Source organism: Corvus kubaryi, unplaced genomic scaffold, assembly GCF_017639235.1.
Source record: "Corvus kubaryi isolate FWS band 111438036 unplaced genomic scaffold, C.kubaryi_AGA036_p1.0 37394, whole genome shotgun sequence".
NCBI lineage: Eukaryota > Metazoa > Chordata > Aves > Passeriformes > Corvidae > Corvus > Corvus kubaryi.
In genome coordinates, this window is record NW_024581133.1 from 6,210,955 (window position 1) to 6,237,240 (window position 26,286).

At 50.4% G+C, this 26,286-nt stretch overlaps 1 protein-coding gene across 1 annotated transcript; it reads left to right on the top strand.

The window, feature by feature from the left end:
• The first annotated feature begins 850 nt into the window (after positions 1-850).
• Positions 851-18,533, top strand: KLHL25 (kelch like family member 25). Its single transcript, XM_042039386.1, has 3 exons — positions 851-1,039; positions 11,088-12,918; positions 17,826-18,533. The coding sequence occupies exon 2, from the start codon at positions 11,105-11,107 to the stop codon at positions 12,872-12,874; it is 1,770 nt and encodes a 589-aa protein (XP_041895320.1). The 5' UTR covers positions 851-1,039; positions 11,088-11,104; the 3' UTR covers positions 12,875-12,918; positions 17,826-18,533.
• The last annotated feature ends 7,753 nt before the right edge of the window (positions 18,534-26,286 follow it).

Sequence of the window (26,286 nt, forward strand, 5' to 3'; positions counted from 1 at the left end):
TATCCCATAGGGCAGGTGCGCAGTTACCTGCTGCGCCTCACTCCAGAGCAGGGGTTGGAAAACACGGGTGGGATCAGAGGCACTGCTGTTTCCAGCTGCTCTTGTGTTATGAGAAAATGTTATTGCTTTGAAAAATGTTATTGTTTCTAAATGAGACGGGTTTTTTTTTTCCAGGTTCAGCCCACACTGTTGCCGAAGGGAACACTGCCACGTCCCCCCCTGCCCCTTCCAGATGACGGCACCGACCCACGGGTGGTCCCCACGCAGGCCACGGCCCCTGGCCAGTCTCCGTCCGATCCCAGGCTCTCTGCAGCTCTCCGCAGGCAGCGGGGCCCCGGGGGTGGGCCTGTTGACCTTCACATCCCCCGCGCATCGAAATTCTGCTGAGGCCAGCGATTTCACAAATCTGCCTGGATTTTAGCCGGGTTCTGCTGACTTTCCCTGTGCCGCTGCAGGCGTGGGCGGGCGGTGGGTGAGTGACACGCGGGGACATCACTCCGCGGGGCGCCCACGCTGCGGAACACGCGGGGACAGGGCTGGCCGGGCATGACCCCGCGGCGCGCTGACTGCTGGGGCGAAGGCCGGGGCACAGGGGACGGGCTCCTCCGGGGAGCTCCGGAGCAGCCGGCGGGGGCCCTGACCCAGCGGCCGCAGCTCGGGAAGGCCGGCCCGGCGGAAGGCGGCCCTCCGCCCCGCGGACAGCCATCTCCCTTCGCCCCGCCCACAGGCGGCCCTCCCGCCCTCCTATTGGTCGGTGCTCCCGCAGGAGGCGTGGCGGAAGGGCGCGTCACAGGAGTGGCGCCCGCTGATTGGCGGCGGCGGCGGCAGGCGGCCCCGCCCCCGCGGTCCCACGCGCGGCCGGTCCCGCCCGGTGGGTACATTGTGCGCGGGGAGCGCGCGGGGCCGCGCCGGGGTCGCGGGGAGCCGCGCATCGCTCCGCGCTTCAGCCGTGCCTCCTGCATCCCTGCATCCCTGCATCCCTGCCTCCTGGGGCTGGGGGCTTCGCGGCTCCCGGAGGTTTCGGCTGGGCCAAGCGACGGTGAGTGATTTCCCCCCAGCTTTGGGTTTACGCGCCGCTGCTAGACCTCCTCCGAGCAAGGGGTTTGCGGGGGTTCGGAGCCGTGGGGGCGGGGATGTGCCGGCCTCCCGACAGGAGGGACCTCAGGTGCTACCCCCGGTACCGGCCCGGGACTCGCCGGGGTTTGGAGCATCGTGTTCCATAGGCAGGAAGCGGCAGGGAAAGGTTTAAGGTGGGAAGGACTTTTCACTTCTAAAGAAAAAAAAAATAAAAATAAAGAATTAAAAAATATTAAATCTCAGCTATTTCAGCTATTAATCCCGTGAATGTGAAAGTAAAGTGGCATTGCTTTTTGCTTTGTTCTTTTCCTCCTCTCTCGTCCCTATATATATGTCTCAAAACTGTGCTCCAAGGGACACAGCTTCATGGCCTCTGATGAAATCGGTTCGAACAAGCCTGTCTAGAGAAGTGAGCAGGTCTGTGTGAATGACTGAGCTGAGCTGACAGGAGAAAAATAGTTCTCCGTCCCTGTGCTGTCCTCACAGGCCCCTTTGCATTTAAAAAAGTTTAAAGCCTGTTTGGTAGTTGAGTTTTCTAATTTTTTCTTTCTTTATTTTCTTTGTCTATCCACTTGTAGTTGTTGGGGTGGGGGGCTTAGACCAGCCAGACCTGTGCTTGGAAAATCTGCCCTCAGCCTTGCATAAGCAGATAGCTGAATGTTTCACACTATTCCAGCGGAGAGCCCCAGTGTCATGACTGCTCTGTTTTCCTTTCCTGGCAATCTCTGCGTGTGTTCTCTTGTGATCTGTAGGAGTGATTTCCTCAGCCAGGGTGCTGTGGGCTTTTGTAACCTTCCTGCAAATGTACCTCTTCCTCTCCAGGACAGATCCAGAGACACAAGAAGAAAACAAGCAGCACTGTAACCTTTATACTTTGACAACTTCCCTTGTCTTTCCTTCTTCCTTCCTGTGTCTTGTGACACTTGTTTTTATTGAACTCACCTTAGGAGCAACCCGAGATGTGTAACACAGCCCACGTGTTCTGGTGGTGGCCAGCTGCTGCTGTTGGCTCAGCTGCTCTGGTGACAGTCTCCGTCCAGAGTTCTGAGCTCTCCTCTACTTTCTTGTCTCTGTCCCTGGGCTCTCCTGTATGTTTTACTTTCTGTCCATCTCTCAAAGAGTCTGACTCTTTAATGCTGTAGGACCCTTTCTGGGGCCTCTCTGTTTTCCTGGTCCTGTTTTCTGCTTCGAATCAAATCTTATCTGAAAACATATTTTGTCTCTTTTGTGTCTTTAACCCCAATCATCTGCTCTGGCTTATCTTTGTGATAAGCCCAAGTAAAGAACTTGGGGAGGAGGCATAGGTGGAAGTCTGCTCTGCAGCAGGAAGGTGTGAGGTGGTGCGAGATTCTCAGGATTAAAAGTAGAGTGAAAATTGTTGCAGAATTACACCATAATATGGACATGGGAGACTGTAACCAGCTTCAGCACTGAAGAACTTAAATTTCCCATTCCTTTCTTGTTCATTTTCTCAAGTATTTGAGGCTTGTTTACTGAAGTCCTCCTGCCTCAGTATGCGTGCAGAATGCAGTATCCTCTCATGCTGTGTTTGGGGCAGGCTCAAGTAACTCAAGCAGAGAGGTTGGTGTCTCAGATGTGCTTTTGCAGAGGAGTTAAGGCAAGTTGAAAATGGTTTGAAGAAACAAGGCAAAAGAAATTTGGTGAAGCGACAGCTTGTGGAACAGATTACAAGATGTTGCATAACACGTATTCCAAATGTGTGAAAATGAGCATGAGTCTGATCCAGAGTATGGTTCCTCCAGCTCTGGAGGGCGTGCTGGACATGGTCTGGGATGGAGATAAGGAGTGTGTGCATATCTATGTGTATGTATGCACGTGTGAATTGTGATAGCTGTTTTGTCCCTGTGGTGGTGACCAACTGTCCCCAAAGTCTGCAGGAGTTCAGGTCCTTCTGAGCAGCCAGAGGAGGTTTTAGGCAATGCTTAGAAGGTGGATGAGTGAAACAGGAAGGGCAGGATGTGGCCATCTGTGGAGGTGGAAGAGGACAGGCAGAGTTGCAAGGTGGGGAGAGGAAATGGCAGTATTACAAAAGAGTGTTGAGCAGTGCCTTGGCTTGGGTGTGAGTAGGTGGAGCAGGACAGGCAGAGCTGGCCCAGGGTATCTGTGGCAGCCACAGCTGCTCACTGTGCTCAGGGACCGTGGAAGGGGCAGGTTTTGAGCCGTGTCAGCACTTGAACTGAGGGGTAGATTTACTCCCCACTTTCACAGACTGTAGTTGAATTGCAGTGAGTGTAGCTGGCATTGCTGAAAACAGTGCCTGCAGGAATACTGGCTAGGAAGCATTTAGCTGTAACAAGCTGCCCCAAGCCCCCTGGCCTGACCTTTAACCACCATCACATCGCTCTGTCTTTGCTTATCAGCTTTATATCCCCATAGTGACTATTAGTATCACTCCAGCCAGAACAGACAGCTCTGTCTTTCCCCCGTTGGAGGAGCCTGGGAATGTTGAATGTCCCATAACCACTGTCTGCTTACTGACCATTAGGCTTTGCAAAGACTACCAGTTTTATATGATAGCCTGTCACACTGTGGTGAGGCAAATTTATTACTGTACCACACTGGCAATCACTCTGGTTTGCTTGCAGGGATGCCCGGGACAGCCTGGGCTGCTGCAGGGATGCCACAGTGGCACAGAACTTGCAAGCTGAGTGTGTGATTTGATGCTGTGTGAGTACTGAAATGGAAAAATCTGAGATTTTTTTGTTCCTTCTGTCCAGAGCCAGAGGGCAATAAGCAATGCCCTGTCTTGCAGCCTCAAACCCTTCAATATCTGTCAGCGCTTTACAATCCAGTTGGGAGTGGCTGTCCCTCATGCCCAGCAGCATCGGGGGCTAATCCATTCAGGAGGCGTGAGGGCCTCCCATCTCCATGGCTCTGAACTCCAGCCAGAATTGCAAATGAGCAAACCAAACCTGGCAGTTGTACCATGATCTCCTGCCTGGCAGGGGAATAGGGAAGGCAAAACAAAACCCCAGCTTAACTGGCCAGGCCAAAAATTGAAATCCTGCCCTGACAGCAGGCAGGCAGACAGACCTGTTTGGTGTGAGCATCCATGACAGGGCTTTTGGTCAGCCTGGCCACCGGAGCACTCAGCTCTGCCAGCCTCAGAGCTGGGAGAGTGGGAGGATCTGAATAAGATCTCTGGAGTCAGCAGCTGCTGTGGTTATTCTGGCATTAATTTCATGTATACCACATCTCATCTCCTAAACTCTCCCTGGGAAGTGGCGTGTGGTTCCTCTGTGTTTGAAGTACCAAAGGCCTTTTGCCTTTGCAGCACATTAGCAAGTTTGGCTTGCTTGAAAAGGACTTTATCCTGCCCAGATGGAGCTGGGTTAGGTACTGCAATCAAGTAGACTGTTCCCATTCTGGAGCTTTTTTGGGTATAATTTGGTAGACGGGATTGTGAACTTGCTTGCCTCCTCTGCAGCCCCCATTCATTTTGCAAAGCGCCTGTGATTGATCTGGCAGAATGGGATGTATTCACAAACAGAGCTGGAGGGCAGCAGGAAGGACAAAACCCCACCACAGCCTCTGAAATGAATCATGGGCTCTGAAAAGATCTGCTGGGGTTAAGGCGTAGCAATGAAAAGCTATTGTCTGGAGCCTGGACTGTGGCTAAAAGCATTATTTATCCCGATTTTGGTAGTGGTTGTAGGAGGGCGTGGTATTCCCAGGAACAGCAAAGCCACTGTGCTTAGTGGTGAACATGAACTTTATTTGATTGTGTCACAGGTAGCTTGAGAACCTTTATGGAGTATCTCAGCTGCAAAGTAGCAAGTCCAATGCCTGATTTGTGACTAGAACTGCATGGATTGCATGCAAAGAACATTTCCTACAGGTATTTTTTTGTGGTTGGAGCATGGTTGTCTTTGACTCAGATGAGTGCATGTCATAGATTTGAGGCACTACAGCCCCTTTTACCAGTGCTTTTGCAAGACAAAACAAGAACCTCACTAATTGGTTCAGCTTGACAATAATGTTTTGATTTTCTATCAAGTAAGTGGCATTCAGTAGATTCTTGTGGTGGCTTTGGGCTCAGAGTGGAGCATGGGTTTAAAGGGGGGAATGGTGGGTACTACTGAGAATAGGATATGAGTGGGATATGAAACTCAGACTGAAGTTTCTGAGACTGAGTTTCAAAATGTTCAGATATGCACCCGGATCTTCTCCAGACAATCTGATTCCTGGAGCCTACAGAATTGGGCCTGGAAAACCTCCCAGTTTCTGTCTGAGCCAACAGAAGGAGCCTTTCACGTGGTCTCTCTGTTTTCTGTCTAGGGTGTACAGGCTAGACTAGGAAGTGAGAAAATGAGAAGAAATGATAAGGATGCTTCCCATTCTCAAAGGCTGGGGCAGGATCAGAAATTCTGCACTGGGGGGATGGAGTCAGCTGCCTTTCCTTTGTTTGCCTGTTTGCAAACCTGGTGAAACATCATGAGTTTGTCAGGAAGGGCAAATCCAGAGTGATACCCTCTGATTCACAGCAGTTATGTTGTCTGAATTCCACCCTGCAAAATCACAGTTGCATCTTCGCTGTGTTAGTCATCCTGAAGAGAACAGGAACAAATTTGGCTGACACAGGCAAACCACTAAATTCATCGGAATTGCTGGAGATGAACCCAGCCTGTTAGAGAGCAAAGTCTGCATGCAGGAGTGTGCCAGAGCAGAGGGCATGCCTGGGAGATGATGTAGTGAAGGTCCCATGCTGCCCACCTGGCAGCAGCCCAGGCTCCACGCTCAACAAGTGTGGTGCTGCACTAAATGCCAGGTGCAATTTTAATTCCTTTCATCTCAAGCACTCTTGACAGAAGGGCATTATTAGTATTGAGCATTTCAAGCAGCTCCAAGCTGTGTACCTGACAGTCTGCTGTGATATGCAAGGACAGGAAAATTATCTGAAAACATCTTCACATTTGTTCCTTCCCCTTTCTTGTTCTTCTCCCCCACCATCCTTTCCTGGTTTCTGTTGGGTTTTTTCCACTTTTGAAGCTCAGGCTGCCTCTGAGTACGTGAATGCCTGCATGTGACGGATGCCCTTTCTCAAACCTTTTGATGGTCTCCAGTGCTGGGAAATTGCATCTGAAACACAGCTGTATCTGGCTCTGTGTTTGACAGTGTGTTGCCTCACTGCTCTTTCTCCTAAGCAGTTTTGCAAGGAGCTCTTCCCTGTGAAGACAACACAGTAGGTGACTTTTATGTTTCTAGTTTGCTACTCTCTACAGTAAAAAGGGAGAAATTGGTTCTATAGCAGTAATTTTGGCCTGGGATAACGCTGCTGGCCTAAGCACCAGGTGGTGGAGTCCATGAAAGCGTTGGAAAAGTACAGATATTTGGGATGAGAGAGCAGGCACATTACTAATTAGTAGAGAATTGATCCCACCACTTTCAGGGAGAAGTTAAACTTTGACTGAATTCAAGACAGTGTTTCACCCCACAGGGTTGATACTGTGAGATGGAGAGAAAATAAAAATGAATCTTATGCCTGCTGTCACTGGCCATTCCAGGTGGGTCTGCTCTGGTTTGGAAGGAGTGTCTGTAGGTTGTAGTGCAGCACATGCATAGAGGGCCCATATGGCTGCTTGGGAATGAAACTGCTGCAGTGTGAGTAGCTTCTTCCAGGTCTTCTGAGCTGAGCCAGCAGGGAACCGTGCTGCTTATTTATTTACTTATTTACAGCTTTAAATAGTTCATGGTTGAGTGGGGGAGAAAGAAACATGTTCTGCTTGCTGCTTCTCTCATGGGTGAAACAGAAAGTGCCAGCTCCGGATCATGGGATTTGGGGTCTTTGCTGGTGTTCAGACAACCTTTATGGTCTTGGGAGAGCATTTATAAACCACGTAGTTTTGCCCTTCTAAGCAGAAATGATTCTTGATCCCCTGAAGTCTGACTGGGGAACATCTTAATCACTCTCAAATCTTGTCCTCTTGAAAGCAAGCAGGATCTCAGCTGGTGATTCCCTGAAGGTGAATGAAGTTGGAGATTTGTGGAGAGCCTGCTGGTTTGAGATGGAGGGGGAGCCACAAGCCTGGCTAAATATAGTTCATGTATCAAAAGCCTTTCTGAGCTGTCCACTCACATGCAGTTCTTCTGTGACGGGGGACAGGGCCTGATACAGCTTCAAAGTATCTGTCTAAGATGGGCTTGGGTTTTTCAAGAGGTGGTAGAGTGTCTCCTGAGGTTCTCCTAAAGGACCACTCCAGCAGGGCTCTGACAGGGTGACCCGTCAGCCTGGGAGGGAAAGTCTTCTGCTGGGGTGTGGTTTGTAGGAAGCAAAAGGCACTCAGACAGGAGAGCTGGGGTTCTTTGAGTGGGGAGTTTGGCCAGCTCTGTGCTTTTGTTTTTCCCCTTTTGCTTTGTCCTGTCCAGAGAGACTGCTGGGGTGTTTTCTTCATGAGCTGAGATTTGAGGGGTCTTTTTTCTTGGGCCAACTCCTTCCCTCTTTCAGGACTCCTGTCTGCCCTGTCTGGAGGAGTGGAAGGATTTTCAAAGCAACCTTATCTTGCTCTGCTGGAAAAAACCTGTCTTTCCCATCCTGGCTGTACAAAGGCTGCAGACAGCCAGGGGAATACTACAGCCAGCAGACAGCATTGGATAGCTGTCAAAAAGCTGATGCCCCTCTGCCCTCATCCATATGGAAGAAGGATTATTATCTGCCTCTGCGTGCACTAAGATCCCTTTAAAAGGTTATGCAGTAGATACTTATTTTTTCAATAACTGCCTTTCTAAGGAAAAAAAATGAATGCAGCATGGAGAAATCCAAGCCCCAGTTTGTTCAGGTCATGCCTTCTGCTGTTCCCGTGGACACGGCTGTTCCAGTAACAGCTTCCTGCATGATGGAAGATGCAGCTGGGAGCTCCGATAACCCCCGGGCTCTCACAGAGCAGGTGGGAGCTTGGCAGGAGCCATTGACAGGTTGCTTTGTGTAAAATACTCCTCATTCTGAGCGGTTCTGCTTTTTCTCTTTAGCTCAGTAGTTGGGTAAGGGAAGCAAGGAGTGTGGTAGGGGCCAAATTGTGCTCTGCATGCGTCTGCTTCAGAGAAGTGCACGTGTCACAGGTCCAGCCTGCTCATCGCTGCAGTTAAACATGGCTTAAATCGAAGCACTTTTGTGCACATCATGAAATCATAGAAGACACTTTGCCTACAGGCTTCTGAGGTTTGTCAGCTGCTACATTTTGGAAGAAGCCTGCCAGATGAAGTAGCTGCTGCGTGCAGTTTCTGTTTGTCTGATATGGGTGAGAGGATGCCAAGGTCTCTGGTAGACTGAGACATTCGGTGAGGGGAGTTTGTGAGGGGAAGGATTAGTATCTGCCACTTTTGTGCTTGTACCTAGCTATGGCAGGATTCAAGAAGCCCTCAGAAAAACCTGTTTGGGTGTTGCTGAAAACCACAAGCAAGGCTTTCTGGTGAGATGGCTGCACCCCAGAGTTCAGGGGCTGCTTTAGTTTCAGTTTAATGTTCTGTCTAGCCCTGCTTGTCTGTGACCATTGACACTGTGCTCCAGGAGAGGCCAAGTAAAGGGGCTGTGACTGTGGCCTCTTTAGCTTTCACACTTCCAGCTGCGCCAGGGATCAGTTGGTGCCTGTAGGGACAATGTGATAGGAAGAGCAGTGCTGAGGACTGGACTGCAACCTGCCAATTTATTCCCTGGATATTGTTCAATACATGTAGGATAGAAATATTATTTGCCTCCAAGTTCCCTGGGATAGATACTTGATGCTAGAAGCCTGAGATTTGATATATATGTGTTGTGTGCACGTGTGATATATGTATGTGTCTCTTTGTGGATGTATATATAAGAAATGGCTTTGCTGCAGCTTTTATATAGACATTTCAATTTCTAAATGCCCTGCTCCTTCCACTCCGAGTAGTTGCATTTAATCTTAGTGTCAGAAAAATCATTGCTGCCTTCCTGCTGTTTGTTTCCATAGCTGTCCTATATAAATTGCTTCTTTTTTTTTGTGCATAAGCAAATCAAAGGTTAACACTGAATAGTTGACCTGAGCTGTGAGCAAAGAAAGCAGTCGCAGTGGCAGGATGGTTTCTGAGGTTGTAGGAATAGGAACCTAAATCAATAGCTTTTAGCAGAGTCATAAATGTTTCATTTGTATTCTGCGCTTTGGCGTTGACATGGGAATCCATATAACCTCTTAAATTAGTGTTGTTCCTACTCTGGGTGTAGATGTTGGAAACATTTCTTTCGGATGCACTTCAAAGTGCTGTTCTATAATAGCATTTTCCTTCCTGTTTTGGAGCCTTGGTTTTGCACAGCCTCCAGTCACGGGTGAAATGAGCTTGTCAGCCTCTATCCCAGGCTGCAGGAGTTTGGGCCATGGACATGGACATATCCCACCTAATTACCTGAGTCAGTGCTCCTGCCCCTGACTCGGACGCCGAGTGGGACTTGTGGCTGCTTGGGCAAGCTGCTGCTTCTGCACAGAGAAGCACAGAAACTTTACTCTGGAGTGTGACACAGCCCTGAGGAATGGGTGCGGCCTTGAGAAGACCAACCTCAATAAGTCATGGCAGCGGGTGGGGAAGGAGCAACATGCCCACAACTGTTTGTCTAATTCGGACTCTTTAGGAGGCGCTGGAGAAGCAGGGGCAGGAAGCTCATGAGCAGAGCCTGAGTCAGGCAGCTTATCTGGCCATCTGCCTCCTCCTGAGGTCATCCACCCATGGAGTGTGGGAGGGTTGTGCAGCTCCCGGTCACTGCCAGGTCAAGGCTGTGACGTGCCGGTGGCCTGGGAGCGCTGCATCCACTCTCTCGGTGTTTCGGGGTTTTCCCCAAGACCCCCAGTGCTGGTGAGCTCAGCCTGGCTGGGGAGGAGAGGGCTCATCTGCAGACCTTGTGTTTGCAGGGTGAAAAGACCCTTGAGAAACCCCAGGCTGTGAAGAGCAAGTTAAAAAAAAAACCCATCCAACCAACATCAACAAAAAGAACCCATCTAAAAACTCTTCCCCAGCTGACTATCTAAATAATTCAGTGACTGGAGTGAAGGTTGACCCCATTGTGATTTTTTTCAGGTTAATTTTTCAAACCTTGGGACAACTTCTCTATTAACTTTCTCCTGTAAGAGTGGGCTGTGCGTGTGTCTGCTTTAGTTACATGGGGAACAAAATACAGCTGGCTAAAGTATTTTGGAGTAAATGACTTGGATTTTATCATCTAGGTAGTATTAATTTGATTAGTCCAAAGGGGTTTTCTTCTACAGGCAAGGATTGGTATCAGGTAGCACTTAAATGAAATAGTAGCTAATAAAAGCCTTGTGTTTGATTCTGCCTGTCTGGTAAAAAGTATAATTTATGTCTTTCTTCTGTCTTATTCTGATGAGAATCTGTCCTGAAAAATGTTTAAGTCACATGAGGTGTCTGGTAAGTTTTATCATCAAAAAGTGCAACAAATGTGTTTGGGAAAATTTGTTCAAAACTTTTGAATTGTGCTGGTAATTTAATATTCTGTAAATAAAACCTGTAGCAATTGCCTTTCCTAAACTTGCAGTAATCTACATGAAAATCAGAAGCCAAACTTGATTTCTGCTGAGCCAGGAGCAGACCGATGCCCTTTATCCTGGATAGTCTGCTCTCTAGATGCTGTTTTCTAAGGAAAAATAACTCTTCTGCGGTTTGCCAATACCCTCTGGGGGCTGTTGAAACAATCTACCACCAAGTTTGAGGTTTGATTGCCTCACTTTGTTGCTCCTTTGTTGAAACCAAAGCAGAATTTCCCCCTTCACCCTGCTCTGCCTTCCCACCCTACTCGGCCGGAGTTAAATTTTTTGGAGGATGTGAGGGTGCAGGAGGAAAGGGCTTTGCAAGGCAGGGTGCAGGAGCAGCCACGGAGAAGGAGCCACGGGGATGTAATCTGGTGCTTCACCTCTGAGGTCCACTGGCAGTGTACCAGGGTTGGATAGCGAATGCATGTGTTCTCCATACCTTATATCAGTAAGGACAAGGGAATAATGATTCCTCTGTTCTTTTCCCTGCAGGCAAGAGCTCTGCCACCATGTCTGTCAGCGTCCACGAGAACCGTAAATCCCGCACCAGCACCGGCTCCATGAACATCCTGCTTTTTCACAAGGCCTCCCACCCGGACTGCGTCTTGTCCCACCTGAACACCCTGCGGAAGCACTGCATGTTCACCGATGTCACTCTTTGGGCAGGGAACAGGTCATTCCCATGCCATCGGGCAGTTCTGGCTGCTTCCAGCAGGTACTTCGAGGCCATGTTTAGCAACGGCCTCCGGGAGAGCCTGGATGACGAGGTGAACTTCCATGACAGCCTCCACCCGGAGGTGCTGGAGCTACTGCTGGACTTCGCTTACTCTTCTCGGATCATTATCAATGAGGAGAATGCAGAGTCTCTCCTGGAGGCTGGGGACATGCTGCAGTTCCATGACGTCCGAGATGCAGCAGCTGAGTTCCTGGAGAAGAACCTCTACCCTTCCAACTGCCTGGGCATGATGCTGCTCTCGGATGCTCATCAGTGCCGGCGGCTCTATGAGCTCTCCTGGAGGATGTGCCTGGTCAACTTTGAGACTGTTCACAAGAGTGAGGACTTCAACAACCTTTCCAAGGACACTTTGCTGGACCTCATCTCTAGTGATGAGCTGGAAATTGAGGATGAAGAAAAGGTCTTTAAGGCTGTCATGCAGTGGGTGAAATACGATCTGGATGAGCGGAAGGCTTATCTCCCAGAACTTCTTAGGAATGTTCGTCTGGCTTTGCTTCCTTCCGAATGCCTGAAGGAAGCCTTGGCTTGCGAGGACTTGATCATGGTGGATGAAAGGAACAAGCTTGTCCTGGATGAAGCTATTCAGTGCAAGAAGAAGATCCTCCAGAATGATGGGGTGGTCACCAGCCCCTGTGCCAGGCCTCGCAAAGCTGGGCACACCTTGCTGATCCTGGGCGGACAGACCTTCATGTGTGATAAGATCTACCAAGTGGATCACAAAGCAAAGGAAATTATTCCCAAAGCAGACCTGCCGAGTCCACGGAAGGAGTTTAGTGCCTGTGCCATTGGCTGCAAAGTGTACATCACTGGAGGCAGGGGCTCAGAGAACGGGGTCTCCAAAGATGTTTGGGTGTATGACACCGTGCATGAGGAATGGTCCAAAGCTGCCCCGATGCTAATTGCTCGGTTTGGGCATGGCTCGGCCGAATTGGAAAACTGCCTGTATGTGGTTGGTGGACACACTGCAGTAGCTGGAGTCTTCCCTGCATCTCCTTCTGTTTCCTTGAAGCAAGTAGAGAAGTACGACCCCATATCCAACAAATGGACGATGGTGGCTCCGTTGAGAGATGGAGTGAGCAACGCCGCGGTGGTGAGCGCCAGGCTCAAGCTCTTTGTCTTTGGTGGGACCAGCATCCACCGAGACATGGTGTCCAAAGTCCAGTGCTATGATCCAGCTGAGAACCGATGGATGATCAAGGCCGAGTGCCCGCAGCCCTGGCGCTACACAGCGGCCGCTGTCCTGGGCAGCCAGATTTTCATCATGGGAGGAGACACAGAGTTCACGGCAGCCTCCGCCTACCGCTTCGACTGCGAGACCGACCAGTGGACGCGCATTGGGGACATGACGGCCAAGCGCATGTCCTGCCATGCCTTGGCCTCAGGGAATAAACTCTACGTGGTAGGAGGTTACTTTGGCACTCAGAGATGCAAAACACTGGACTGCTATGACCCTACATCAGACACGTGGAACTGTATCACCACGGTGCCTTACTCACTCATCCCCACGGCTTTTGTCAGCACCTGGAAGCACTTGCCCTCATGATGAGGGGCAGGGCTTGGGGGCTTGTTTCCAGGAGGTCAATAAAGGTAAGGGTCTCCTCCTCTTAAACTGAACATTGCTATCTTGCCTCAATTGCATCTCCACACCCCATGCTGAAGCCATAGGTTCCAGGTTGCTCATGAGGTTATTTTATGGGAAGGGAGCATTTAAAAGTGGGATGCAAAGCCAGGAGAGCATAGCCAGCTCTGCAGTGCTGTAAGTCTAGCTAGCTCCCAGGGTTCTCTGATTTCCAGATGATCCTCCCCAGTATCTTAAGAGATACATCTACATAGGTGGTTGGGGCTCCTCTCCTTCTGCTCCAAGGTAGCTGGATGTGCCAGCATCACCCTTCTGTAGGTGGGGGGTGGGCAGATGTGTCCACACCTGCTCTCACCATGGAGTACATCCTGTTCCCATGCAGTTGAGGGAGTTAAGGTTTCTAAAAACACTTGCATGTGAGTCCTGGGAGATACCAGGGCAACAAGTGCTTTGGAAATGTCTCAGTAGTTTGATATTTTTGCTGATTTTCTGGGTGGTGTATTTAGAAATGATGAATATGTAGGCAAGTGACCCTTGGAATGTCAGCAAGTCCTGTTTCTCTTTTTATGCTCTGTATTTACACTTCAGTGGGTAGCAGAAGCAAAAGCGCAGAAGCCACGGTGCATTTGATGGTCTTGGTGTTTATTTATCATCCAAACTGTTGCTTGTTAAATCAGAACTTCTGAGACTTCTGTGTCAGACCTGAGTGGGAGGGAAGGGGTTTTGTAACCAGAAGAAGAATGTGTTTATCAGTGTTTTGGGTTGTGTGAGAATAAGAAAGTTGGTGGAAACCCATGATGTCGTGTCTCATTCTGGTGCTCCAGTTTTCTCTTGCTCAGGGAAGGTGCTGCTGCAGTGTCCCTGGGACAGGGCTGCTGATTCCTCCTCTTTCCTCTCCAGTGGGATGTTTGGTTGCCCTTTTGATTGTCAGTGTGGCTCCACAGGGCTCTTTGCATGTCCTCACCAACCTGTGCTGAGGTGCAGCCCAAAAACTCTTCTCAATTTGCTCTGTGAAAGCAGATAGTGATACAGGCAACACTTGGATAGCATCACCTTCCCAGGAAGTCTCTAACACCTCTGCTAGCTCAGTGTGCAGGTTTCTCAGTGCCAGCAGCACACATAGCCCTGCCTTGGTGGTTGGAGCCTACATCCCAGCCAGATGAAGGAGCTGGGAAACCCTCACGTATTGGTGTGGGATTGACAAGCTTCACTTACAGTTTTATTTGGAAAGCGGGGACTGTGGCGAGGGAAATTCTTCCACAGACTCATCAAAAATCCACTTCACTTAATACAGGGAGAAAAGAATGCTATGCAAACCCTCTGACACCCTCTCACTTCCCTGCTTTCCACTTGGTGTGGTTGGTGCGCCTGGGAATCTCCCAGTGGGTGAAATTGCTGGCACCTCCCAGTGATCATCTCTTTTGATGCCAGATGGGAACCCAGGAGGAGTTCCTGGCACCTCTGCCAGGCATTAGCCCAACGTGACCACCTGCTTTTCTCAGGTGGGAAAAAAATCACCCAGGGCATTATGCTGGCCTTTGTGAAACACCTGGTTTTAACATGGGTTAGACCACCATGAGGGCAGGGCAAGAGTGGAAAGGGTTAAAATGAGATCTTAAAGTGCTCCCAGCATTGGAAGATAATGGCCTTTCCAAATTCTCCTCCTCAGGCGTTGCCTAGCATCTGTCACAGTGGCTCAGTAATCTAATTAACTGTCACTCGGCTATTAAATATTGCAGCAAAGACTGTGAGGACTCCATCATTTTCAGCTCAGGTCAATGGGGCCTCCCTTTAAGAGCCATCCTAGAGCTGAAAATTAATTTTCTCTGGTAGCAGATGTGTCTGAATATTAAAGCTCAACACCAGCCACATGGCTGGGAGTAGGAATAGGGAGTAGTTTGAGATGGGAGTCGATTCCTCAGCCACCGAATAAGAAACAGTCTTCAAAGTCACAGTGATGTTACTTTCCTCTCCTACCTTTTTTCCTCTATACTATATTTGGGTTGTTCAGACCTAATAAATAGTTTTGTGGGGGTTGTATCGATACTTCTTTCCCCCCCTGTAATCTGGAGCCTAACACAAGCACAGAAAACTAGGAACTGCAAATAAAGCTGGTGAAAAGTCACTGTGTGAGGGTTTTATGTGCTTTTTTGGCTTTGCCTCCAGTCTTTGGTTAAAAGAAGTATTTAAAATACACACAAGCTCTTGCCAGAAGGAATGTCTGTCCACATGATTTTTCTAGAGTGGTATTTTTTTGGGTTTTTTTTACTAAGTTATTGTTATGGCCTGAGCCACTGTGACAGCTCTGTACATAAAGCACCAAGATGGGTGAGTGAATGTCCCTGATGTGCACATGCTGCCCGTGCTGCAGCAGCCACGTCCCATGTGCCTGCCTTGGCTGTTCTGGCTGCATCTGTGCCAAAACTGGGCTTGGGACCTGGGGTAACTGTCTATAGGATCTCTTGACTATGATCCAGTTTACCCCATTGTCCTGCTGCAGGTCTGGCTGAGGGGTTTTCTGGTTTGCAGCTCCCACCATGGAAGATCTCTGCTGAAACTCTGGATTTGGTCCCTATGGGATCCTTCTTCAAGGAGGGGTGCCCAGAAGGCAGGCTGGCCAGCACCTGCCCAGGTTCCTATTGAACTGCCTCCCTTCCACTGGAAAAACTCAGGAGGGACCACCCCTCAGAGGCAGGACAAGGTGGGCTGGTAGGGAAAGGCCTGGGCAATCACACGGCAGGAGACAGTACTTTGTACTCATGGGAAAAATAACCTCCTGCCTATAAACTGGTCCCAGAAAACCAAATAGTCTGTCCTTGACAAACGTTGATCATAAACCACCCATCCTGCTTTTCATATAGAGCATAAAACTGATCAGCTGGAAATGCTTCCTCGAGGGCATGGCCTTCACCCTTCCCAGCTAGAGCCGGGGCACCTTTCAGCAGAGGTCCCAGCACTGCTGCCAAGGTGGCCGTGTGGCACTAATTTAGTGCTCATTACCCACAGTTAATTCCAGGGATCAAGTGTGATTAGCAATATGAAATGTGAAAGCCTCGTCCCCTCCCACCCGTGGTGGTGGAGCCATCAGGAGGCAAAACATTACAAATGGGAAATAAACCACTGAGCACTCAGCTAATAAAGACTCTCTGTGTTGATAAAGACAAGCACAACCCAGCCAGGGGGAGGATGGTGGGTGGTTTGTCACACTCCTGTGCAGAGACAATTGATGGGGACAACTCAACACCTCCCCAGAGGTGACTTCAGGCAGCACCAGAAGCAGGTTCTCCAAGCTGCCTGTCTCCACATTAAAGCGGCTTCTCCAGACTGTCTGTCCTGTGTGACACTCTCATTTTCATGGGGCAGTCACAGATGGGGGTGGGATGGTCACTTCAGATTGCATGGTCCAGCCAGGGAAGGTGAATTGGAAAGGGGAGTCACTGCATCCCTCTGCACTGCCTCCTGAGCCTCAGATGCTCTCCTGGGGTGGAGATGTTGGAATTCCCATCTCAAGACAAACAGGAGAAGCAAGCAAGGAGCCAGGGGTTCCCCTGCCCTGGGGTTCCCATTTAGGTGCTTTTTAGCTCCTGCAGGACCTTTCTCAGTCTTTGCTGTAGGGAGCAGAGCCTGGTGGCTGGGCACTGATTCCTGGGACACATGCAGAAGCTCAGAGCTGATTTTGTGGCTTCCTCTGGAGCCTTTTGGTGCGTTTAGCTCCCGTGAGGGCTGTGGGTGGCACCAGCAGCTGGCACCTGCCTTTGGGTGAGCGCTGAGCGACTGGCGCTGAAGGGTTTTGAGGCTCGTATGGCACCTAAAAGCTGAACTTTGGCCCCAGAGCTCCTGCAAAGATTTAGGCCGTGTGCCAGGCTCTGAGCTGTATTCCAATACCACACTCACACTAAGAATTGGGTCAATTTAGTGGCTTTTCCTGGTTATTATATTACAGCTTTAGATAACAAGCCTTTTGCAGAGACACTTTTACAGATGCCTGGTGTGGCTCCCTTCCACGTGGAGCAGTGCTTTCACCTTGCAACCTGCATCATTCCTGGCTTCATGCATGGAGCCCTGCTCACAGAAAGGCACCTTCCCATGCCAAGACCTGTGTACCTGCAAACAACAGCCCAAAGAACCTCAGGATAATCTCCTGGCTCCTAGAGGCTGCTCCTTGCTCACCTGTGTGCTGCTGGGGTGGGTGGTTGCTTGCAACCTGTTGCAACCCTGCTGGAGTTGCCGGAACAGAGTCACAGCTGCTTTCTCCCGGTGGCTCCTAGGGAAACCCATTTGCATGTGTATAATAGCAAGGCTGGATAAACAGGGATTGTAGTTTTTCTGCCGCTGCTGCTCTTTCCAAGTAGCTGGTTGTCTCTGAAGCCAGTTTATCAGGCAGTGTTGGAAGGGAGTGGCTGGCCTGGGGAGGAAAGTCGATGAAAATCAGGCTTTTCCTAACCCTGGGCAGATGGAAACATGTGCAGTCTGAGCTTGGCCCCACACTGTATTAATCAACCCCTTGGAAATGTCAGTGATACGGATGTTTTTGGAGGAACCTGTGGAAAAAGAGAAAAAGGGTCTTTTTGTTTTGTCTGTTCCAGTTCTTGGGCTCTCCTCCCTGCCCTAAAAAAAAAAAAAAAAAGAAAAGGAAAAAAAAAAAGAAAAAGAAAACTTTTCCCTCAACTTTTCATTCTCTTGTCATGTCCACAGAAGTTTGCTACCTGGCTCTGAGCCCTCCCCAGATGAAGACCCCCTCTCCTCTCCTCTCCTCTCCTGCACAAGCAAAGGACAACACAACTCCTAAAGAAACCAGCTGCTTTCCACCTCCCCCCACCTCAGGGATTTGGGATGGGGGTTACCCCAGTGAGTGCCCTGTGTGCTCTGACCTGAGGACCACAGTAGTTAATGAGCTTTCTCTTTCCTTCCCCAGATGCCAGAGCCACGTCCACGTCCCCTCTCTTGCGGCTGGAGCCAACACAGTGATCGAGACCCTTCTGTCCTCCCGCACAGGACTCCGAGGCAACTTCTACATCCCTTCCTGACACCAGGAGCGGGAGGCACAGCTGGGGCCCCACTGCCAGCATCATGCCAGGGTGTCACCAAGGGCTACCCAGCCCCACCACTGGTCACTGGCCACTGCGCAGGGATGGCAAGGAGCCGAGAGCACTGGTTTGCCGGGCTGGGCACAGGGGGCACAGGGATGGCTTGTGGGCTCAGCTGGACCAACAGTGCTGGGGAGATGGAGGCTGCATCCCTCAGCAAACATGGCTGAGAAGCCCTTTTTGTTACTCAGTTGGGGGGGTTAAGAGATACTAATATGGTTTTTTTTTAAGGCAGTGAACTTGCCATTGGCAATGCATACTGCTTGGGTTACTTGGAAGTGTTTGTTAAAGGGAACAAGGTGAGAGCACCTGGCTCCCTATCCTCTGGCCACTTCATGGAGGCAGTGGCTATTGAAATATTAAAACATAGGAGCTTGGAATGGCTGCCAGCAGCACCAGGTACCGTGATGAAACAGGGCAGGATGCCTTTTGGTCGGTACTTTGGGCCTTTTAAGTTCTTTTTCCCCCTTTCCTTGCTGTAGCCGGCTGTGATTTGGTCAGAGGCCGGGTAGCTCCCCACACGCAGCTGCTGGAAAGAGCACGGGGCTCTGTTAGTGTGCCAAGGCAGCAGCACTGCTGCCGAGATATTCCCCAGATAAAGCCCACTGCATGCTCAGAGCCAGTCTGCTGAACTTCCCTGCGTGTGGGTGAGGCTCTCATTAGCAAAGGAACAGAAAAAGGGGTGCGGTGGGGAACGCTCGTGCCTTGGGAAGGGGCACTTTGGCTCCAGCAAGGCCTCAGAGGGAGAGCAAGAGGGTTAGGGTAGCACTGCAGGGTGGGCTGGGGAGGGATTCCCTCCTTCCTTCTGCACCCCACATCCTGGCTTCTCCTTGGAGAGATGTGAGCATTTCTGACGGCATGCTGCCTGCCAGCAGTTGGGCTGAGGCTGCCCCAGGTTATCCACGCACACTGGCTGCCAACTGTGTTTGGGATTATGCATCCAAGAGCTGTCAGCCTGAGCCATTCCTCATTTTGCTTTGGAGGAAGGCACGTGGATTTCAGCTGTCAGTACCGGGGTGCAGCTCCTGACTGGCTTCTCTGGGGCTGGCCACTGCCGAGGACTGGTCCTGCACCGCTCCAGCATCCCGCTTCCCTGCACAGCAGATCTCCAGATGCTCCGGGCTCGCCTCTTGCCCCTGGATGAGGTTGAGCTGTAGCCTTGCCAGATGAATGATGCAATGCCATGAAAAGCCTTGACACAGCTTCAAACAGCAAAGGTCTTTTCAGAGCAGCGGGCGCCCGTCGCTGCCGGGAAGAACACACGTTCTGCACAGCCAGTCTGCGATGCGCTGGATGACGTTCGTTTATTTACATCTTCTAGTCTTTTTTTTTTTTTTTTTTTTTTTTCCTTCAGCTGCTTGTGAACTTTAATAAAAATGATGATCTGGGAAACTGCTTGTGTGTTTTTCACAGGAGTCTTCATTCTTAAGTAAGCGGGATTTAGGTCTAATAACAGGGCCGAGGACTAATAACAGAGTTGGCACTCTGTGGGGTGGTTCACAAACAGCCTCCAAAGCAACCAGCCCGGCTGTAATTATCATTGCTTCAGTGCTTGGGAAACTGAGGCACAATGTCAAGTGTCTTGTCCAAGGTTAATGGTGGATCTGGGAATAAAGTCCAGGGCTTCTCATGTCCTGAGGACATCATGTGGCTCTCTGTTCCACAGCTGCTCTCAACTCAGTTTGTTCATGCCATGATTTCAGGAGAACTTGCAAGTCTGCGGTGCTAACAACACCTGCCAAATAGGTTGAGAGGCCCAATGCAGACACAGCCATACTCCTGCAGGGAAAGCCAGTATTTTCTAAGGAAGACAAGAAGAATTCATGCTTCTGTTTTCCTTATTTGCCTTCACTTGGCTGCTGCAGCTCCCAAGAAAGGGGCCTTTTGACAGGAGAAATGTGCTTTCCAGCTGGGGCTCCTGTCCTGTTCTCTGTGTGCGTCTCTCCCCATCCCAGAGTAGCTCCCAGAGGAGCAGGGAGATCTAGTCCTGCCCTGGGAACACTCTGGGAGGGTTTTCCCTCCCTACAAGACCAGCGGCTCCAGCTGTGCTCAGGGCTGGGACTGTGGGAGCATTGCTCAGAGCAGCGAATTGGCACCAGGCAACTTTGTATTTGCCTCTTCTTGTAGCAGGGGCTGTCGGGCTGGGAAAGCAAAACTTCCTTCCCTGTTACACAGGGTCTCGAAAAGATTTGGAGCCTGAATTGGTGAGCTGTAAAGGAGACAGGGAACCTGTCCCCTTGCCCACAGGAGCTGGGTGGGCAGCAGCATTAGCTGATGTGAGCGGGGTAGATAATGAGTGTTAGGCTCCATAGAAAAAGCTCATTAAAGACCCCTTTGGGAAACCAATTCAGGGTAGAAATTACTGTTTGATGAGCAGGAGAGGGGGAAAAGAGGAGGCGAGGATGTGAATGAAATCCCCTATAGTTTTGTTGATTTAGGTTTTATATGGGACTCTGGGACTTTAAATAGCAGCTGGGGAGGCTTTGCAATAGGCTTGCTTTGATATGAGCCATGCAGAGACCTGCTCTTTTGTATTTATTCTGGAGCTTGCCTGAAAGACAATTCAAAAGCAATCAGCAGCTGCTGTGACAGCAGCGACCTGTTGCTATGGAATTAAATGCAATGAGAAATACAAAGGTTTCTTGGTTAGCAGCAACAGAGTAAGGGGAGCAGGAGACAGAAGTGGATGTAACAGAAAAAAGCTACAGCCAGAGCAGGGCTGGCGTTTAAATGGGAGGTACAGGGGTAGGAATGTAAATGTGATTTGTTTTCTGTTTTTAAAAGAGCTTTTTCGACATCTCAGCAGGTCAGGCTCAGCTTTGTCTGGGAGCAAGCACTTGGGAAAGAGTCCTGTCTGGTGGTGTTAGAGGAGTTTTGTGTTCCCAGGCTCCTGGGAAACAAGCCCACACTCTACAGCCAGCCCTCGCTGTGGGGTGTCAGGAGCTCAGACATCTTCCCCACGAAGTGCCAGGAGCCCGACATGGAGATCCCTGGAGGAGCAGGGGGGCTCATCCCACACCTCCCTTTGTTTTGCAGGGCCCAATCCCATGGGAGAGCTGGGGCAGGATACAGCTCCTTTCTACCCACCCTCTGGCCCTGGCTGGAGCCTGCCCATGAGCTCTGTCCACCTCAGTTCCCCAGCTCAGTAACAGGGTGCTTCTCACTCCAAAAAACACTCGAGAGGGCCGGGAGATGCTTGGAGGTGGAACCAGGCAGGCAGCTGGCATGATCACCCCTCCATCCCCAGGGCCTGAGCGTGCTGAATGTCCCTGGATGCAAAAGGCTGATACTGCTATGTCTTATCTAAATCAAACTCTTAGAGCCTTATTGGGTTTTAAATATGCATTTTCTCAGCCTGACCCCAGCTGCCCTTGAAATAATACTGCTTTGCAGTGAAGCCCTGCAGGGAATTATCATCTGAGCCCACTCCCTTTGTCATGAGAGTCAATTAAAAGCAGAGTAGCTGGTGATTTAATAGCTCTGGTGTCTGAGGAAGCCCCACATCCATCCAGAGGCTGACTCTGGCATTTAAACACATCATTGGAGAAGAGGAGCACTTCTTTCCAGCCATCCAGCATGCTTTCAGATTCATCCATGTCCATATGGACCACTAACTCCTTGTTTCCATGGCTTGTCATCTTCTCCTGCACATTAATTAATGCCCCAGCATCACACATGCTCCTTGCAATATATCCCACATGAAATTGTTTTCCTATTTCCCCATGCACCTATTCCCTTGGGGTAAACCCAACAGGTTTTAGTCTCTGAAGAGGGTCCAGGCTCACAAAATGCCATGCATGGAAATGCAGCTCTGTAAGCAGCATTTGAGTTAAGCTGCCAAGAGCAGGAGAAACCTTTGCCCCCAGCTTCCCACAACCAACTGGGAATTTAAACTGGGCCCAGTCCCTCTTGCTCCAGTGCAGAGCAGGAGCCCAGTGCCCTCAGTCAGAGACAGCAGTGCTGGGGGCCCCAAGGTGGGAGCCAGCAGCAGGGACCCTTGGTGGGAATGAATTGCCAAGGCTGAGCTCATTTATTCTTCCTTCCTCACAATCTCCCTTTTCTTTCCATTTCACCACCTCCTTATTTAACATCCTCAGCTGTTGTGCAGAACCATCACCCTGTTTTGCAGCACTGTGACCTACTTTGCCACAACGTCCCAACTTCCTTACTGAAATCGTGAGCTCGGAGCCCACCCAATCCATTCAGCATTTCTCAGCTGAATAACAGATCCAATTAGGTGGAAAAAGCCTGGCTTTCATGCTGTCAGTGCCTGGACATCTCACTTCCCTCTCCCCAGCACACGCTGCACCACTGACGGCTGTGGCTCGCAGACAAGGGCCCCTCTGTGTTTGTGTGTCCCCCGCCAAATGAAGTTGGGGGAAGGGTTCAAGAAGACTGATCCTAGCTATCCAACCTGTCCTTTCATTCTTCCTGACAGTCTCTGACGACCACAGAGCTCAGGAATCAATTTGTGGGTTTTCAGTTCTGGCTCTCTTGGGAAGCTCTCCTTTCCCAGCTGAGGCTGGGGGGAACAGTCCATGACCAGGCCAGGGTGGCACAACTTGTGCTTGTGAAGAAGCTGCTGGCACTTACAGGCAGAATGTGATAATGACTGATAGAAAGAGCTGTCTCTCACTCCTGGCATCATACCTATCCCCACTCCTGTGGGTTTATCCCAAGCAAATGTTAGCATTCTGCCCTTTACTGCTGCCATCACTCTCCTTCTCCACCCCAGCAGGGCTCCTTCTTGCTACAGGCCCAGCAGGCAGCCAGTCCCCAGGGTGCTGGCTCCGCTCCATCGTGGGGAATAGCTGGTTGTAAAAACGGATGAGTAAAAACCAAACAAGGAGAAAAAAAGCCTAAGGGCCACCAGGAAAAGCTCTTTTGGTTTCTACCTTCCCTGGCTGGGTGGGATGGACGGCCATCCCCTGCCCTGAGGCCAGCCCAGCAGCACTGGGGCCCACTTGGCTCCCTGGCAGGTGCAGGGAGGAGGGTAAACACCCTTCACTCCATTTCTGGGTCATGTCTGGAGGAATTACACACGCACACACAAACGGGAGCTGCTTCCCCACGGCTGCTTCCCAGCACCCGGCGGAGCTCCCGCTGCCTCCCGGCCCCTCTGCCCACGCTGCCGCCCCGCCGGGATCACGGCTGCTCCCGGCCTTCCCACAGGGCTCTGCTAATGACTCACCGCTCCTGCTCAGCTCTAATTAGGCTCATGTCTAATTAGGCTCACTGGAAAGATGTGGCTGGTGAGAAGCAGCCCTTTGGTGAAAGGAAAGGGGAAAGAAAGAGCATCTGGAGACGCCGGAGGGAGAGACGCCAGGCTGTGGTAAGAGGTCAGGGGGGATTGGGAATTGCCAGCTGAGCTGCATCTGTGCAAGGGATGGAGCATAAAGGGAGGAGAGCAAAGGGCTGAAAACAAGTCCACTCTGTATTGACACACAGGGGAGTTCCAGAGTGCAGGGAGAGTGGGGCAGGGGGAGCCAGTCCTGAACCTGCACCCTTGGGCATCCTTGAAACAGAGGCAGGAGAGCGGGCTGTGGAGCAAAGCCTGGTTTGGGGGTGATTCAAGAGGTGTGAAGGCAGCTTTAGGGGAGAAACAAGGAGCACCCATTGTCTGCCCATCCCTGTGAGAGCTGGGGGTGCTGATATCAATTGCTAGTGTCAAATATTATTTTCCACTTAATTTTTACATGGTTCAACCTCCTAAAAATCAAGACATTTGCTATATTTAACATTCCTGTAGCAAATTAACAAGCCCCAGGTGCCTTCAATGGCAAAGGTAAGTCATTACCATCCACCTTGTATCTGACCACAAGGCATCTCACTCACTCACTGCACTAATTACAGTTTTGCCTTTCCTTCTCTTAATAAAACCTCTATGAATGAGTGGCCTGTCTGCAAGCCCCAGCCCAGCTTGCACCTGTGTCCTCCCAGACCTCCCGTTTCCCTCCCTGAAGCCAGTGCCAGGACTGAATCTGGCAAGGGCAGGGAAGGGGAAATGCAGATCATGCAAATAATGCAAATGTTAAAGGTATCACTAAACCGTATTTTCAAAGAGCCTCTCCTGTGCCTGTCAATGCTCCTTTTAGAGGCTCAACCCATTCTAAGGATCCTGTAGGACCCATTTTAGGTCAATGTGCCAACCACATCCAACAAACCCACAGAGATCTTTTGCTCTAACTTCAGGTGCCAAGGAAAGGCTGGGCAAGAAAGCTGGGATGCTCAGAAACCCATCACTCTTTCTTGGGCCCATCTAAATTAATGGATCCACGTGGTCTGGAGAGAACATCCATTTCATTATCTTGGCTGTGCTGTAATGGCTCAAGCATAGAAATTGTGAGCATATGGAATTGTGAAAAGCTGGTTAAGAATAGTCAGATTGCCACACGGATGTGTCCTGGAGCAGCAGGGTCTTTGCTTCCTCCTCTGCCAAAGGCAATTTGTATTGCCTGCCCAGGCTTCCCCCCTGGCTAATGGAAACGGGGCTTTGGAGCGCACTCTGCGGGACCAGAGAAGCTCAGGGTGCCTGGTTTGCTCTACACCCCAACCTTTCCCTGGCAGGAGCTTGATTCAGAAAGGATTTGATTTTCTCCATGTGGTTTGTCATTAGTAAACGTGCTGTCCCATCTCCCATGACCAATGCCTGTTGTATCACAGCAGCATCTCCCGTTCCCAGCAGCTGCAGCAGCTGATGTTGTTTTACTGCAGCCATGCAAAGGCTGGGGGTGCCCCAAGGGGTGCTTTTGCCAGGCATCCAGGTCACAGAGCCAAGAGGGGCCACAGGAAAATGTGCTTTTTAAAAGCCATACCCAGGAACCGACAGTTTGGCAAAGGCTTTTATTCACCTTCTGTAAATAGGTGAGCCGGGACGCCTGGGAATGCAAATAAACCCGGGACTACTGAGCAGCCGTTGAGATAAACGAGCTCTTTCATCTCCTGTCTCACACCCAGGGGCTGCCTGTCTTGGAGCAAGTGCTGCGTGACAGGGTGTAGGTTCAGGTACATTGACGTGACTTGGGCTTTCAGAACAGCACGTGCAGCACAGCTGAGAGGAGGAGAAAACACCAGCAGTGAGTGCACTGGGAGGCTGGCGTTCCCCGATGCCTGCTGAGGAACAACACAACACTCCAATCACCTGACAGCCCAAAGCTTTGATCAATACTTGATTCTTGGGGCTGTCTTGTGCTGGGTCAAGAGCTGGACTTGATGCTCTTTGTGGGTCTCTTCCAATCCAGGGTATTCTGGTTCTATGAATACATATCTGATTCTCCTCAAGCATCCTTTCTCCTTCCCAATCATACCTCTGAAGGCAAGTGGAGTAACAAATGGAAATGAAGCAATTCCTCCGCCTCAAAATCAACACACAGCAGGTGAAGGGTGCAGGTCTCCTGCTTCTCCTGCCTGGGGAGGATGGCGGAGTCCTGTGCAGGACTGGCAGTACAGGGCCAGCAGCGATTGCTTCTATGATCCAGCAGAAAATGGTCATGGGGAAACTCCAGCCATTGTGGTCCTCCGTGACTTCTCATCGTCATGGCTCTGTACTTCTGGCACCCTCTCCTGCCTGGACTGATGCCTGCAGGCACTGGGAACACCGTGTACCTTATCTTGGAATCACAGAATAGTTTGTGTTGGAAGGGACCTTAAAGATCCTCTTTCCATCACCCCTGCCACAGGCAGGGAATTTTCCACTAGACCAGGTTGCTCCAAGCCCTGTCTGACCTGGCCTTGAACACTTCCAGGGATGGGGCATCCACAGCTTCTCTGGGCAACTGTTCCAGTGCCTCACCACAGAGAATTTTCTTCTTTTCATCACCTCCTCAGTGGAGACCTGGATCCTGGATACAGCATTTCTGATGGGTGTCTTCTTGCAGGAGAGATGGGAATACCTAAAGAACACAGCATCGTGGACCTTGTCCTGGGATGAGATGCAGCATCTATGGTTCTCTCAGCCAAATAAGCCAAAAACCTGTGTCTAGGATTTGTCAAAGACACAGAGCTGTGTTAGGGGGTTACAGGAACTCAGTGCCATCAGCCAGCACATGCAGCCCCCAGACTCCAATTATTCTCATTCACGGGGCTGAAGAGGCAGAGAGATCAGCTGTGACCCTTCTTCTTCTTGTACAAGGATGAACAGCCCTTTGTGTTTGGGGGGGGAGAAAAACCCAAGGATATCACACAGCCATCTGTCCTTCAGTAAAATGCCAATCTTCTAAGAGGAGGAAAATAAGTTAGAGTCCAGTGGGTACAACCTGGAACAGAGATGATAAAGGTAATGCAAACATT